Source organism: Saccostrea echinata, unplaced genomic scaffold (assembly GCF_033153115.1).
Source record: "Saccostrea echinata isolate AGI-Se365-2 ecotype Australia unplaced genomic scaffold, CSIRO_AGI_Sech_v1 ptg000004l, whole genome shotgun sequence".
Lineage (NCBI taxonomy): Eukaryota > Metazoa > Mollusca > Bivalvia > Ostreida > Ostreidae > Saccostrea > Saccostrea echinata.
The window spans coordinates 6,069,557-6,086,479 of record NW_026889753.1 but is presented as its reverse complement, the minus strand read 5'-3'; the positions used below and the strand labels follow the sequence as shown (position 1 = coordinate 6,086,479).

General features: G+C 33.4%; 1 protein-coding gene across 1 annotated transcript; it reads right to left on the bottom strand.

Annotated features, from left to right (window-relative positions):
• Nucleotides 1-8,728: 8,728 nt before the first annotated feature.
• Nucleotides 8,729-16,273, bottom strand: LOC133179076 (fatty acid hydroxylase domain-containing protein 2-like). The gene is made up of 7 exons (XM_061313797.1): nucleotides 16,199-16,273; nucleotides 15,791-15,961; nucleotides 11,824-11,927; nucleotides 11,607-11,728; nucleotides 10,788-10,993; nucleotides 10,340-10,612; nucleotides 8,729-9,769 (listed from the first exon to the last, which is right to left on the bottom strand). Exons 2-7 carry the CDS (start codon nucleotides 15,934-15,936, stop codon nucleotides 9,610-9,612), a joined length of 1,011 nt encoding a protein of 336 aa, XP_061169781.1. The 5' UTR covers nucleotides 15,937-15,961; nucleotides 16,199-16,273; the 3' UTR covers nucleotides 8,729-9,609.
• Between the last annotated feature and the right edge of the window lie 650 nt (nucleotides 16,274-16,923).

Sequence of the window (16,923 nt, the reverse complement as noted above, 5' to 3'; positions counted from 1 at the left end):
TTCTTTCTTCTACATAATTTTGCATGCTCATGGGGTTTCTCTGAAAAGTCTCTTTCACGGGTATAAAGAATCGTTTCCCCTGCTTTGACTTTATCTTGCACAATGACATTTTCCTCTTCATGCGAATGACGTTCCTCTTCTTCCTTCTCATTATCATTATTTTGATGATTAGCCATTTTTGATAATCTTAAATAATCTAGCAATTCATTAACTGGAAATATGATACACTGTGTACCAAATGGCAATTTTTTGGGTTTTTCTTCACCATCTATACAAAGGGATAACCAAATACCTTTCAGTTGTTTATTTTTTGACAATAAACATTTTCTTGGAAAATGCACAGAAGCAGCGTCCATTATCATTGTTTCCTCGTAAATCTTTTTTTCCTTCTTCGAAGTATTTCTCAAAAAATATTTGACGTGTCTTCTTTCGTTTTGTCTGTTAATCAAACGTAAAAGGTCTGACCAAGCTTCTTTTAAATAATCCTTGTTAACGCAGAAAGTTTCAAATGAATTTGTAGCCATTGTCACCTCCAATGAATATCGTGAATTTTGCTATAAAATCTTCTGATGTATTTTGGTCTATTTCATTTTCACTTCAGCTAGAATGGCTCGATCTGCGTCAAAAATAGCTACCAGTCAATGCTTTCTGGGGTAGTTTTGTTATCCCAGAGTCAATCGCGTTGAATGTTAACAAGAAAACTTTGCTATACATTTGTGTACCTCTTTACATAGCGGATATTTTGATTTTGTATTCCAGTGCCTTGTAATAATTAACATACAAACTGTTAACCAAAATGCGTATTCTTACATTTGTAAACATGGAAGCTTCCAGTAGATTTTTAGATATTTATGCCCCGTCATGAAATGGCCGGCCGGGACATATAGTTTTACCCTTTTTCCGAACTTTTATCCTTTGCGGGCTTGTTGATAATTAGATATTATTTGGTATCAAATTTCTGAATCACTGTTTTCTGGAATAATTTATTTTTTGACGTGCTTGTAGAAAATGCGTTGATTTTTTGTATGTCTCTTTATATTGATGACTTACAGATCAAGTTTGAATTTCTTTTTGAATGAACCGTGTTATTTGCCCTTATACTTTGAATAAATTAATTTACACAGGCATTAAGATTTGATATATGGACTGTGTAACCCTGGCCCTTTTCTTAGAATTTTCAAGAAACGGTAACTTCATCGATTAATTCATCGTCGCAAGCCATGGGTCCTGTGTCCATTTCATTTCCACAAACCCGTGGCTGTCTACTATAAAATAATCCCGTTCTCGCGAATGAATCACTGAATATTTATCAAATGACGCCAGATTTATCTTGACCAATGAAATCACTCTGTTGCACTTACAAGTGGTTATGTTAATATCCAAATACAAGATAGACCGATCAATTATATAGGACAAAACGTTTTTAACTTGACGCGTCAGATTATTGTCTTTGATTGTGTATCATTAATATTTATAAAAATGAGAGAATTTTGTAGTATACAGCCGCGGGTTTGGGGATAAAGAATGGGCACAAAACTCGTGGTTAGCAACTATGAGATTTAATTCCATATCTACATTCAGATCATGGCCGTAGGAACTGGGGTGCACGGGAGGGCCGCCCCCACCCCAATAATTTTGCCGATATATAGATAACTATAGAATATATAGCTACATGTACTACTAGCTTGTTCCCCCTCAATAAAAACGTCTGATGACCTTTTTTTGCTTGTCAAGAAATTTTTGGTAGTTGATAGTGCCCCCCAACTGAAAATGTATGGCTGTAACCCCCCCCCCCCCCCCAACTGAAATTCCTTCATACGGGCCTGCAGATATCTTACATTTTTTCCTATTTTTGTTACGTTTAAAAAAATGCGTATATAAAAATGGTATTTTTAAATCTCGGTAGTGGAGCGATCTCATTAAGCACCGGTCGGGAGTGGAAGAGAGGAGAAAAGTGGGCGTGGCTTGGATCGAATCCGTGAATTTACGGAATCATGTAAATATAAGAAATAACTGTCTTTTTTTTGTTTTGTTTTGTTTTTTGTTTTGTTTTTGGTATTATGATGATGATCAAACAACTGCCTTGTGTGATAATTTTATTCACAAACGCATTCGGCGTTTATCACGCAAGCCAACTGCTTGATCACATCATAAAACAAACAAGAGATGTTTGTGAAACACTTATGTCCCCCTCCCAAATAATTGGAATTTTTCCAAGTTCAAGGGGCATAACTCTGTCAAAAATTGCTTGATCGTACCCAAAACATAACTTGGCCTAGATATTTTTATGACAAATCTGTATACCAGATTTCATTTCAGTATGTGCAACCTCTGCGAAGAAAATGAACGGAAACTGCAAATAATTGGAATTTTTCTAAGTCCAATGGGCATAACTTTGTCTAAAATTGCTCGATCGTACCCAAAACAGAACTTGACCTAGATATTCTTATGTTAACTCTGTATACCAAAATTTCATTTCAGTATGTGCAACCTTTGCGAAGAAAATGAACCGAAACTGTTGGTGGACAGACAGACCGACAGACAGCAGCAAAGCAATCAATTATGCCTTCCCTTCTTCGAGGGGGAGGGGAATAAAAAAAAATAGACAGTTATTCTTTAAATATGAGAGAGAGAGAGAGAGAGAGAGAGAGAGAGAGAGAGAGAGAGAGAGAGATGGAAGTGATTTAACAGAATGATTCATATATATATATATATATATATATATATATATATATATATATATATATATATATATATATATATATATACATGGCTGAAATCCAACATTTTAAATAAAACTATATCGTATACAAACAGCCTTCCAAGTGAAAATAAAACATGACACTGAATCTAATTTTTATACATTGGAACATAAAAAAAAGATAGGGAACATCCAAAATTGACTTTTTTGCTTAATTTTGTTTGTTAATATAGTAATATTTCGCGTCTCTCGACAAGAACTTCAAAAGACATTAACAAAAAAGAAAGATGGGGAGATTTGTTGAATGAGTCTGTATCGTTGAATTATAATAAAACATTTTTAGCAATTTTAACAATAAAACAGCAGTAATTGAATAAATAGTTGCAATTCTTCATTATTACAGGCCAATGACAAAGCTAAGAGTATTAATTGCTCAAGCAAGAACTGTGAATTTAGAAATTAATTATACTCATCAGAAACATACTTTATACGAAAAGAAATCAATATACGCATTCAATCTTCACAAAAAATGTAATTATTTGATTAAAACTTTTAAAAGTGTAATTGTACCATTGACACTATGAACATTTCTGGGCCAACACAATTGTCAGAAATTTCAAAGCTGTCTTGTGTTAACAATTTATTTTACAAAAGAAACTAATCCGTATCATTGATTTTTTTTTCAAATAATGTAGTTTGATGGTCGTGGGTTTGAGCCCCGATAGAGACAGTTAATTAGATAGGTCCTTCACGTGCATTCGACACTTTAAATTAAAAGTTGTCGGTTTTAGGGCCCGTGTCACAGCAAACTTGGCACCTTTAAGAACCCACTGCTCAATGGTCCTTGGCACCGTGTACAACATCACTGGCATCTGAATTGAAGTACTTTTACAAGGGACGTTAAACTACAACAATCATTCAATATTATGTGCAATAACTCAGGCGGCTTTATATGACTATAACAGAAAACATTATCTCCGTGGACGCACGGGTTGATGATGTGGAATCAAGTGGCAAAATTAAAGTCATACGGGAGATATTTTTTAAGGAAATTATTAAATCATGGAGAATTTTGTTATGATTTTGTTATTTAGAAGGAAAAAGTTTGCATTGAATAACACAGTCATTCTACGATAAATAGACCAATTGAGAGTAAAAAACATGAAAAAACTAATTGTTTCAAATAGCAAAATGAACATCATAATTCTCTAAAGGACATATCAGTGAACTTGAAAACAAAGAATTGTCCACAAATCTGGTATCGTTAACTTTTTACAACAATTTCAAGATACCATTGTTTTTAAGGTAATGTGATGGAAGTTAATGCTCGATCAAGCCTTATTATTTTTTAAATAAAGCTGAATTTGAACCAATTTTTCGTTTCTGATGTTCAGTAAAGAACGCAAAAGTATGATTCATGAAATCTCGCATAAATCCGAATTTAAATTAAATTTTCGGGAAAAATATCGTTACGGAAGTTAATTCCCAGCAATAAAAGTTAAAATTCTCTTCAATAGTTAAAATCAAAGTTTGTTTTAGGATATTAAACAAAAGTGTGAAGCATTTCGCTCCCAAACTAATAAAAAAAAATTATACTTTTAATGCAAAAACTGTCCTGAATTACCGTTACGGAAGTTAAATTTTTAAAAGAGACAACTGTTTTTGTCTAATTCATTTTTTTATATCGAAAATGTAATCGTCTAAATAGCTGACTCGCATCTAGAATCGATGATATTAGGTTCCGTGGTCACTTTCAGATAAGTTTCAGTTCTTTTTGAAATCTGCATTCTATGCGTGAAATTTAAAAATAAAATCGTTAAGGAAGTTAATCGATTTTAAGCGACATGCTCATGATTTCGCATGAAAGGAGATCCATGCATTTCTTTGCGAGAAGTGGATTTATTTCTTTTTATATAGGATAAAAGACATTTTTATGCCTCGCCATGAATAGTGTTCGTCATGTTCGTCTTCCGTCCTTCTGTCCTTCCGTTACACTTTGCGTTTAGCTCTGTTCAAAGCTCAGTTTCAAAGAAACTATCCAAGATATTTTTATCAAACTTTATATGCTGATAGATATTTATGAGAGCTATGCAACTGCGTCAACATTTTTTGACCTTGACCTTTGGTTTGATCTTGACCTCACTTTTCTTAAATTGGTGTTTAGCTCAGTTTTAAAGACACCATTCAAGATAGTGTAATCAAACTTCATATGTTGATACATACTGATGTAAGCTATTCAACTGCATCAACACTTTTTTTTACCTTGACCTTGTTTTTGACCTTGACCTCACGTTTCTTAAATTATTGTTTAGCTCAGTTTTAATGAAACTATTCAAGATATTTTTAACAAACTTCATATGCTGATACATACTGATGAGAGCTATTCAACTGCATCAACAATTTTTGACCTTGACATTTCCTTTGACCTTGACCTCACTTTTCCTAAATTAGTGTCAAACTTCATATGCTGATACATACTGATGAGAGCTATTCAACTGCATCAACAATTTTTGACCTTGACATTTCCTTTGACCTTGACCTCACTTTTCCTAAATTAGTGTCAAACTTCATATGCTGATACATACTGATGTAAGCTATTCAACTGCATCAATATTTTTTCACCTTGACCTTTCCTTTGACCTATGTCCACTTTTCTTAAATTAATGTCAAACTTCCTATGCTGATACATACTGATGAGAGCTATTCAACTGCATCAATATTTTTTGACCTCGACTTTTCCTTTGACCTTGACCTCACTTTTCTAAAATTAGTGTTTAGCTCAGTTTTAAAGAAATCATTCATAATATTTTTATCAAACTTCATATGCTAATACATACTGATGTAACCTTTTCAACTGCATCAACATTCTTTGACCTTGACCTTTCCTTTGACCTTAACTTCATTTATTTAAATTAGTGTTTAGCTCAGTTTTAAATAAACCATTCAAAATATTTTTATCAAACTTAATATGCTGATACGTATTTATGAGAACTTTTTGACCTTGAACTTTTCTGGGACCTTGACCTCACTTTTCTTAAATTTGCATTTTGCTTAATTTAAAGAAACCATTTAAGATATATTTATGTAAGCTTATGCACTTATACATAATTTGGTGAGAATTTATCATCTATATCAAACTTTTAAGATTTCAATTTCAATTTTAAAGAAATTATTCAAGATATTCTCATCAAATTTCATACACTAATACAATTTTTCATGTTGCATTACTAATATACCCTCGGCGGGGCATTCATGTCCTATGGACATACTTGTAGTTTAACATTCATTGCAATCTTTTCGGAACGAGTTTACGGTTGAACATTTCATCTTGAAATTTGTAAATAAATGAAGCGACATTAAGATTTGCAGTGGAATACGTTTTTCAACATTACATTATGTTCATATCAAAACTTTAACTGCATATATATCGGTAAATATTTACAAAACCTTGTGTGAATGTGAAGTCCTAGAGTTGAAGTCGACCTTTAAAGGATGACTGCGCTTAACGCCTGTTTTTGGGTCTTTTTCGGTTGCTTCTGTTGCTTTCATATCTAAACCTTATTCCACTTTTGTATGTTTATGAAAGAATCCTGTCAAATTGGAACCAAATTTAATCTTAAAATGATTTTAGACTGTGATACAATAAAATGTTTCAATGTTTTTTGTCCCTACTGCTTTCCAAATATAGTGAATTTACACTTACCTGCCCTTGATTGAACATTAGATATGCATGAGAGGTGGAGCTAACATTGTAAGAATGGGTCTAAATTTAGACTTGATAAATAACAATGACATGTTTGAAAAAAGGAACGTGATCACTCTTTCCAATCTCCCTCTCCATTCTGTATGGCACAAATACACTTCTGACAAAGGTTTCAAAACGAAACTAGCAATATGAGCACTTCAATGTAATTAAAGCAGATTGTATATCAATGCCAGATGACTTAACTATTCGAACACAATGTCCTATAGTTAGCACAATAATGCTATCTTACAAGTCACGTGACGGAATTTAGCATTCACAAAGTTACCTGAGGTAGGACATCACGTGGTGAATTATAATATTCAACATGTCACAATCCTTGGTTACAACACTGAGAGCGAATGTAAGAAGAAGCAGTTTTTTTCTCTTTTAAACCATGAGCGCATGTTTGTCTATTTTAAAATCTCCTTTTGACACATTATTATTTATGCAAATATACAACTACTGTTAAACGTAGAAAAATAGACAAACATGCGCTGACTATGTATAAAATCAGTAAAAAAAAAAGTGGGCGTCCTCATTATCGCACGGAGATTCAAGAAATTGTGATGACCCCTGCCTTTGAAAACAGATTCGAACTTCGTAGGTACACACTTTTATTAAACGTAATTACATAAAGTTGTAGATTGGATGTTGACCATTCTTGCAATGAAAAGAAAAATGCTTCTTTTGAAAGTTTATTTTGTCGCAAATTTCGCATATCCTTAAGTGCAGTCATCCTTTATAGTCAAGATACTACAACGGTAAATTTGTTGGCGACATAAAAAATTCTTAATTGGTCATGTTTTTTGTAGAATGACTGAATAAAAACCATAAAGATATTGTATTGAATAATAGTTCAAAATATATGGAGGAATACCATATTAAAGAAAACACTTTTTATGATTTCAATGACTACAAAAACTTATAATAACAAATGACATTAAAGGCATAATCAACAGACTTGTTCGCAAATATACATAAAACCAAAATCAACGATCCAGATAACCTACATGCAAAACGAACAATTATCTTTGCAGAATGAACAATACATGAAAACACGACAAACCATTCAACACAAAACAAATGATTATAAATGCGTGACCGTGTAATTTGCCAAGTAAATGAAAGTAAAATCAATATAAACAGCCTGTCACCAAAACTTTGCGCTCTGTGTTCGCTCCTCGCACTTGCCGTTTGCTCAGTTCATAATTTCGCCCTTTGTACACGTACGCTTTCACAGTTTGCTTATCCTAAATCATTTTATCATTTAGCAATATTCACTCATTCATATGTCGAATTGATATATCCCACTGAACTCGAAAAAAGCACCATAAGGTCTTACTAATCTATTTCTGGTTATCTATATTATTATCTATATTTGGTTTACTAGAGAAGACAATGATAGTTTTCCACCCATTAGATTCCATGCTCAGAGCATGTTTTACGCAAAAACAATATCTATACCGAAGCGGGCAACTGACAAATAAGTTAATGATAAAAATGTATCAAGGATCTTTCAATTTAAGCCAATTCTATGGTGACTAAAATAACTTATTGTTAGATTGAATGTTGACTGCTTCTTCAACAAATTGTTAGCCATTATTTTCATACTGAATTGTCTACGGATTACTTCGTTCACCCAATCAAGACAAAGGGCTTATAGTGGGTTTGACCGGTTGAAAGTCGGTGCTTACTCCCACCTGATCCCATCTTTGATGTTTTCAGGGGTCTGGTTAATTAGATTTTTGAGCATGATAACTGTTGGTTATATTCACATTTCATTACACGTTTAATATTGTGACCTGAGAATGTTTCGAGAGCTCATTGGAAAGACATGTATGTGACTTTCACATTTCACATGATATTATGTGACTTTCACATTTCACATGATATTATGTGACTTTCACATTTCACATGATATTATGTGACTTTCACATTTCACATGATATTATGTGACTTTCACATTTCACATGATATTATGTGACTTTCACATTTCACATGATATTATGTGACTTTCACATTTCATATGATATTTTTTGTTATACGGTGATTTATTACTATTTTAGGTCTTATTATGACTCCCCATTGTAAGTCTTTTATACTTTTTATCTTAAACTATGTGAGTGTGTAAAAAAGATACTTTAGGAATACATATTCAAATGTTTCAGAAATGAGAGTTAAAAATTTTCATATTAACATATCATTTGGTGTAGGTTTTCAGGAAACCAAACTTCAACAGTTGCATGTATTATGACAGGCAGAAGACAAATAAACAATATATGTTTAAGTTGTTAATTTATTATTATCTTCAGCACAAATATCTTGAAATAACATTTCTGGTGTCCTGCATGATAAATGACCAGAGAAAGACTAGAAGTGTCTTTAAAACAAAAAAAAAAAATGTATAAAAGTACATATACTAGTGTTCGATTGTTCAGAATAAAAACATTCTGTTGCCATTTTTATATCAATAATAAAATTGCTAGTAAATTCAGAGCTCACACTTTCATCAGGATAAATAAGGAAAGCTTATAATGAAATTATTTAGAGAAGGCAGGTCAGAGGGTGGTGGGAATTATAATACAGAAATTTTAGATACTCAGTAGTAAGTACAAGAAATGTAGTTTACTTCTAGGCATTGATATCATGTGCTCATAGCTTGATTTTCACCTCATCAACACCAGAATAATAGACATTAAACATTTATCATTCATATGATGTCAAGTATATTTTTATGGACAGCAGAAAAAAAATCAAATGTATGAATTGTATGTTATAGAATCTCCATTGTAAGCAATCCCCATACACATATTTGTTCCCAAGACATTTAAACAAAACAAAAAACACAGCTGTTTGAAAAAGCGTAATACAATGCTTAGTACTTATTCTCAATTTTCAGGCCAAATTAACACTAAAATGCAATATTTTTCTAAATAGTCACTTGGCATCTACTCAGAATTCATAGTAAATTCAAAAGACATGAAAATTGTAAGTTGGAATTATTATAGGCTAGTATCACAGAAAAATTGACAGTAATACTTTTATATCATAATCATAAACAAAATGATCCACTGCTTTGAAACATTATATTAAGTGTCATTTAATAGCTTGGTGGGTAAATTTCAGATCTTTTGTTGAGACAGCCATGGAAACAGTGTGTGAATCACTGTGCTTTCTTTGAAGGGGAGTCTGGGATCTGCTGAGATAGTGGGGTTAATCCCAAGAGAAGAATATGCCTCTGATATGCCTTACTGGCACGGAAAGATGTGTCTGTCCCATGGAGACGATCCAAGATCCCAAGAACTCCAAAATTGTTAATAAACCTAACAATCAATATAAATTTATTACCGAAGATGCATTAGATGTACAACTGCAGCTCTTTTGGTTGAATATGTCTTTTGGTTAATGAATGCATAGAATACAAAAATAGTTACAAAACAAGAGGCCTAAGGGCCTTGAAGGTTACCTGAGTATAATGTAACAATCCATAGATTAAAACAAAATAAGTTTATAAATGAAGCTATGTTACCCAAAAGCAAGAGAGAAAGATTGATCAGGGATCAGTAAAATATTAATTTAGTACTCAGTAACAAATCTTAAAGTTGATGTATTTTTATTGCCTGGACTTTTCCCCAATTTGCACAATGCATTAAGATGGACAAAAATGGATAGCAATAGGTCACCTGAGTAACTCAGGTGACCTAAAAAGAGGTGAATGTTTTACAATGATCTTCGATCTGTAGCTCTCTGGTTTGTCTGTTCAAATTTTCTCAACCAGAGAGCTACAGTTGTGCTGCTATACCCAACATGTTCTTGTCACCTACCCATTTAATAATTTATCTGTCATACATGACCATAAAAGTTAATAAAAATCTTTTGATATGGTAACTTACGTTTTGTGGTGGTAGTCATGGGCCTCTGGTGATGGTAACAGGGGGAAGTGGTAACCACAATGAGCCACAGTGGTAGACAGAAGAGCTATAGAGAACCAAAGCCAGGCAGAGCAGACATGAGACCCCATCAGAAAGGGGCCAAGGACGGGGGGTAACAGATTACTGACTAGGTGCTCTATGGGGTGAGCATACAGGGATATTATGCCTATAGGAGCAGTCCATTCATGATGACGTTTGTGGATGTAAGAGTACAGATTTCGGTGGTGCAGGAGTCTGAAAGTGACATATTTATTTGCAAGTACCTGAACAAGTATATTTCATGACATTTTAGGGCTATCTATTTGGGCAAAAATTACTGATTCAATGTCTGTTGATCTGTTTAAAATTTTTTATACCTTTTAAGTAGCATGCAAGAGAGTCATATCATTAAATTTTCATATTCACTAACCTGTGAGAGTAATAGAAAAACAGCTCTTCTACGAGAGAAAACACTGTTAATTCCAGCAGGAACCAGTGAAAGGTGGGTAGTTCCCCTTGAAAGACACAGCCCCTCCACTTCATCAGGTAGTACATCCCAAACATGAATGGTATGGTGATCACAGTTTGATTAAACAACACTACCTGTATAGCTCTTTTCAGCATTGGCTTCTGTTTCTGGTATTGAATTTTTACAAAAACATTATGTATTATTTCTACAATGTTATGATTTTAATGGAGTCTGGAAAATATGTTGCATTTCTAGAAATTTAAAAGCAGTTCGTTGTTAGATAAAAGTTATTATTAACAAGATGTACTTGTGAAACATTTTTGTTTTGACAGTTCATTGCAAAGTTAAAAGTTTTTTTTAGAAGTTGATAAAACTCCAGGGCCATAAAGTCAAAAATGTTGGTACTCAAAGGTCTTGCCACAAATACAAATGAGAAATATGAAAGCCCTAAAACTAACCATTCAGGAAATATGGCCAAGGTTAAAGGTTTTCAAAAGTAGGTCAAACTCCAAGGTCTAAGTCATAAGGTCAAAACGTTGGTATCCAAAGAAAAGCCTCGTAAAAAGTAATACAAATGTGGAATATAATATGTGAGCCCTAGCACCAACCGTTCAAAAAGTATGGTCAAGATTAAAGCTTTTGCAGACGAACAGATGGACAGACCAAGAACTATGTGCCCCCAAATCTTCGGTTACAGGCATATAATAATTTCACTTTGTTGATTGAAGAAACCTATTTTTCCCTTACATCTTACACATTTTTTATTACATAAATACCTACCTCTGGCAGAGGATCTTCCTGTATCTTATATTTAATCAAACATTTTGGCCACTTTGTTACTTCCATTATAAGGAGAAAGAAGTTGGCCAACCAAAACACACTCATGGTTACTATGTAGGTCCCTGCATGCGATAACAAAAATTTTACATATTGATTTACAGTATATAATCAGTAAATATAGGAAATCCATTAAGATAAATTTAAAAATGGAACTTACCAACAACACCAATAAATAGATCATTTTCTCCAAAACTAAGACAGATCCTATCCCATATTTTCTGCCACAAATTCCCTGATGCACCCCATATTCTCTGAAGATGCCTGAAAACCAGAATTTTCTGAGCTATATGGAGAACCAGTTTTATATGGAGTCCATACAGTAACCTGCACACATACTTCAAATATAACAAAATACCCAGGAATTTCAGATAGAAACTCCAAGAATGCATCACACTGTTATTATTGCCTGTAATTATATATCTAAGAGTTTCTTAGTGTACATGTAGGTCCTTCCACTAGTTGGTATAAATGATATTCCCTCAAGCTATATTGTTTAGTGTTGTACAATATTATTTTCACAGTTACAACTAACATCTTACAATGAATACCGGGTACATTTTAGCTGTACATCACTCTTGGCAATATCATGAAATACAGATGTATTAAGTTAATAAACAATTTTATATATATATTACACAATAATTGCCATTTTGAGGTCAAATCGATGATTTAGCCACCTGAGCAGTAAAATATTCACCGAGCTCCAAAAATTGCAATAATGCAATATAATAATATTTTGATCTCAAAAATTGTAATAACTGTTTTATCTTATGATTCAATGATAACTGATACAAGCTCATTATACAGTCTATGTTATCTTGCTTGTTTACATTTGCTGAATTCCTAGTCAAATGAGAGATAAACATAACCATGCAGTTGTATTAATTTGGAATTTCTAAATCTGTTTCTGGTGCAATGAAGAAAAAAAGGCATGTAGCATCCATTTTGAAAAGAGGGGATTATAAGGGACACCCCCCCCCCCCCCCAAATGATAAATTGCAAAATTCTCCAAACTCTACATTTAATTTTGGATGAGGGCCAATTAATGTTTGAGGGATATCAGTTATACTGTATCAGAAAGTGGGTGAATAAGCCTTTCAATGAATATTTTCATACAACATTAGTAGTAAAAATTTACGTCCAGAAAAAAGTGGGGGGTCTTGTATGGTCCCAACCTACCCAATGGGGGTTGGGGGAGGGGTGGGTCATGATTTTAACAAATTTGAATCTACACTAACTGTGGATGCTTCTATATTTCTTTGACTAATCATGGTTTTAGAAGATTTTTCCCTATATATTTCTTTGTAAAACTTTATACCCGATTTTGCTAAGATTGTATCAAGACCCTGTGGTACATACAGACACAGTACCACGGGGCAATATTTTGCTGCAATCTTGTAAATTAGTCAATAAATCTGATGAAAGAACTGGTTTAAGATATGTAGGATATTCCAAATTAGTAATACTCAAAATATAAAAAAGAAATTGACTGAATTTTTTCAGCTCAAGGTCTTGCTCCTGCTTCATTATAGAAGTGTCCTCAGTTAGCATATATTCAGTTTGTTGAAATCAACTTGCCAGGGTTGAGTTCGACCACTTATATATTTAAACTTTTCAATACTGAACTGATTTCTGCTCATCCCTAGCCAAAGTGCTCAGGTGAATGATGTGGTCCATGGGCCTTTTGTTTATGCATGGGGCACGAATATTCAAGGATTCAGAAAAGATTTACAATAAAATTTCAAAATAGCCATGAAAATCAATGATCAATCTATGTTTAGAAGCACAGATAACATATATATACCAGTATGTGGAATATGATTGATTGATAGATATCAATATATACATTGTACCTTACAAGGTCTTACCAACAAATTCAATGACTTTAAACCTGAAGGTTTGAGTTTGGCTGAAGGCAATTTTAAATGACACAAAAAACACTAACGCTAATGAGCATTTAAAGAGATTTGACCTCGGACAGATGAGTGAGTTGGAAATTTAGAAAACTGAAAGGTTGATATACAGTAAAACTTTGTTATCTCAAATTCAATGGGACTGAGATTTATCCAAGGGTTTGAGATATAAGGTTAAATTACATCAAGGAAAAATTGTTGGGTCTTCCAAAAACTTCATCATATCCATGCTATGCATAATATTGATTTTTGAGATACTGATGTTCAGCTGTATGCATGCAGTTGAGCTAAAAATAATGTTTGTTTCATAAATAATGGATGTATTAGGGACTAGCATGTAGAATGGCAAAAAGGCAGACAAAACAATTGCAACCTCTTTAACCATGTGAATATTACACCAGGGGTGTGCAATTACCATCGCCCGACGCCCGGGGCTACCAATTTTAGAGGTTGGGCTATCATAAATCTATACTGCATTAGCCCGTCGGGCTAGTAAATCTAAAACGAAAGTATACATATATTTACATCGACTGAATTGATGTACGAATTAACTTTGTTGTAAAATCATAATCTTTAATTCGTTTTAACCTACATATATATATTGTGTTGCTATCGCCAGTCGTTTCAGTGACAGTTATAGTCGAAGTACCTGACAATAACAAAGCGCAAACCATTATTTGTTTTATTTATTTCAACTTAAATGGTTTTTTTTTTACCTTTTTGTTATACTTATACATGTATTGTTTTCAATACTTAATGGGCTAGTGACTGACAACCTCGGGCTAGTAACTTTGTTACTGCCACTAGCCCGATGGGCTATTAACTAATTTTTGTAATTGCACACCCCTGTACACCATAATGTAAACAAAAAACTCCCTATGGCAATACTGCCACATTTTGAAGTCTTTATAATTCAGAAAGAAAATGAAATCTTACCTTTAATCATGGACATCATACAGTGTATTTTGCTTTGCAATTCTGTCAATTATTTATATATTTTAGGAATGACTCTAATTCTTGGCCAAATTATTCGAGTATAACCTGGTTTGGGTCAGTTTACGCTTTATAATCCGCGAAGCGGATTATAAAACAGCATAAACTGACCCAAACCAGGTTATACTCGAATAATTTGGCCAAGAATTAGAGTCATTCCTTAATAATTTAATTTTGTTTGTATTCTTGCCTCTGATTGGTTAATATCCAAAAAGGAACACAAATTATTTCTGTATAACTTAGTTTGGTATGGGGACACACCCCCCTGACAACCAGCTGAATTATCTGTATCCATACAATCCTCTCATTTCCAGTCCTCGAGATTCATGGAAAATTCCAGATTTAATAAACGTACCTTTAACTTCAAACAATAATTCGCTCTTACCACATGTAAAAAGGCTGCTAGGCCTATGTATCAGTTTTTACCTCCCCTTGCTTCCCATCACTTCCGTTACTTCCGTTACTAAGGTTGTATTATTGAGCGGCAAATTTGAACTAATAAAAAGCAACGAAGTTTTACACCCATAGTTATTTCATGATTTTAAAATTAAATTATAAGGAATGACTCTAATTCTTGGCCAAATTATTCGAGTATAACCTGGTTTGGGTCAGTTTACGCTGTTTTATAATCCGCTTCGCAGATTATAAAGCGTAAACTGACCCAAACCAGGTTATACTCGAGTATAACCTGGTTTGGGTCAGTTTACGCTGTTTTATAATCCGCTTTGCGGATTATAAAGCGTAAACTGACCCAAACCAGGTTATACTCGAATAATTTGGCCAAGAATTAGAGTCATTCCTAAATAATTTAATTTTAAAATCATTAAATAACTAAGGGTGTAAAATTTCGTCGCTTTTCATTAGTTCAAATTTGCCGCTCAATAATACAACCGTAGTAACGGAAGTGCTGGGAAGCGAGGGGAGGTAAAAACTGATGCATAGGCTAGCGGCAGCCTTGTTGTTTGTTTACATGTGGTAAGATCGAATTATTGTTAAGTTAAAGGTACATATATTAAATCTGGAATTTTCCATGAATCCCGAGGACTGGAAATGAGAGGATTGTATGGATACAGATGATTCAGCTGGTTGTCAGGGGGGTGTGTCCCCATACCAAACCAGGTTATACAGAAATATTTTGTGTTCCTTTTTGGATATTAACCAACCAGAGGCTACAATACAAACAAAATTAAATTATTATTAGATATGTCTTAAACTAACCAAGTAATGGAGTTGCTGGCCGCATAAAACACAATACATGCTGTCCCAAGGATAAAGATTGCCTTCTTTATCGATTCAATGATTTTGGTTACTCTGCTCCTATCATGGGGATCTGCTGGAGAGATGGGGCTGTCCACAGAATGCATTTTCGTTCCAATGTCTGAAAATTCCCTAATTAAACGAGATAATAATATATTATTATCTACTATAGATACTTTAGAGCAATGAAAATAAATTATTCTCTTAACATCAATGAACGATCGTTATTCAACATTTTGTCTTTGGACAGTTTGGTGAAGGTTACTGTAGACGTAAAACAATCACATACAAAATTCGTTTCATCTTTGATATCGCTGACTAAGCAGAATTTTCTTATTTATATAAAAAAAGAAATAACAAAAAACTTGCCCTTTCCTTGTTGTTTGTCCCTGTATGACCCTAAGCTAGCTTTTCCGTTATGCAGTTTGTTTACGATGTTTATGTTTGTCAGCTGTCAAAAAGATCGAATCCCGATCCCGATTCATTTCTGGAATATTCTCGACAGTTGCATTAATATAGAAAATCTCGTTCACGATATCATCACATCTTTATTCATTTATTTTCTTTTTTCTCATTTAATTTATTTATTCCCCTACTAACCCACCCGCTCCAAAACACTCTTTCAGATTTATCTCCCCCTTTTTTCGTTTCTAAAACTGTGTTGTTTTCATCTCCCTCCCACACAAATATACGAATATTTTATTAACAGGTGACTTCAATGCAAGAACAGGTATTGAACTTGATTACATTAGGGGAGATTCAACCTCTTACATTCTTATAGACAATGAAATGTATAATATTGATGTAGATATCGGGGTAAGACACAGTAGAGACAAAACACTAGACTGTAGAGGCAAAGATTTACTAGAAATGTGTGTTACAAATAAACTAAGAATAACTAATGGCAGAACATTTGGTGATTGTCGAGGAAACTATACATGTCATAATTATGCAGGATCTAGTGTTGTAGATTATTTTATTGTTTCAGAGGAACTTTTAGAAGATATTTTATATGTTCATGTGGCAGATTTTATACCACTTTCAGACTGTCATTGTAGGTTATCTATGAAATTATTATCCTCTTTTGAACGTGA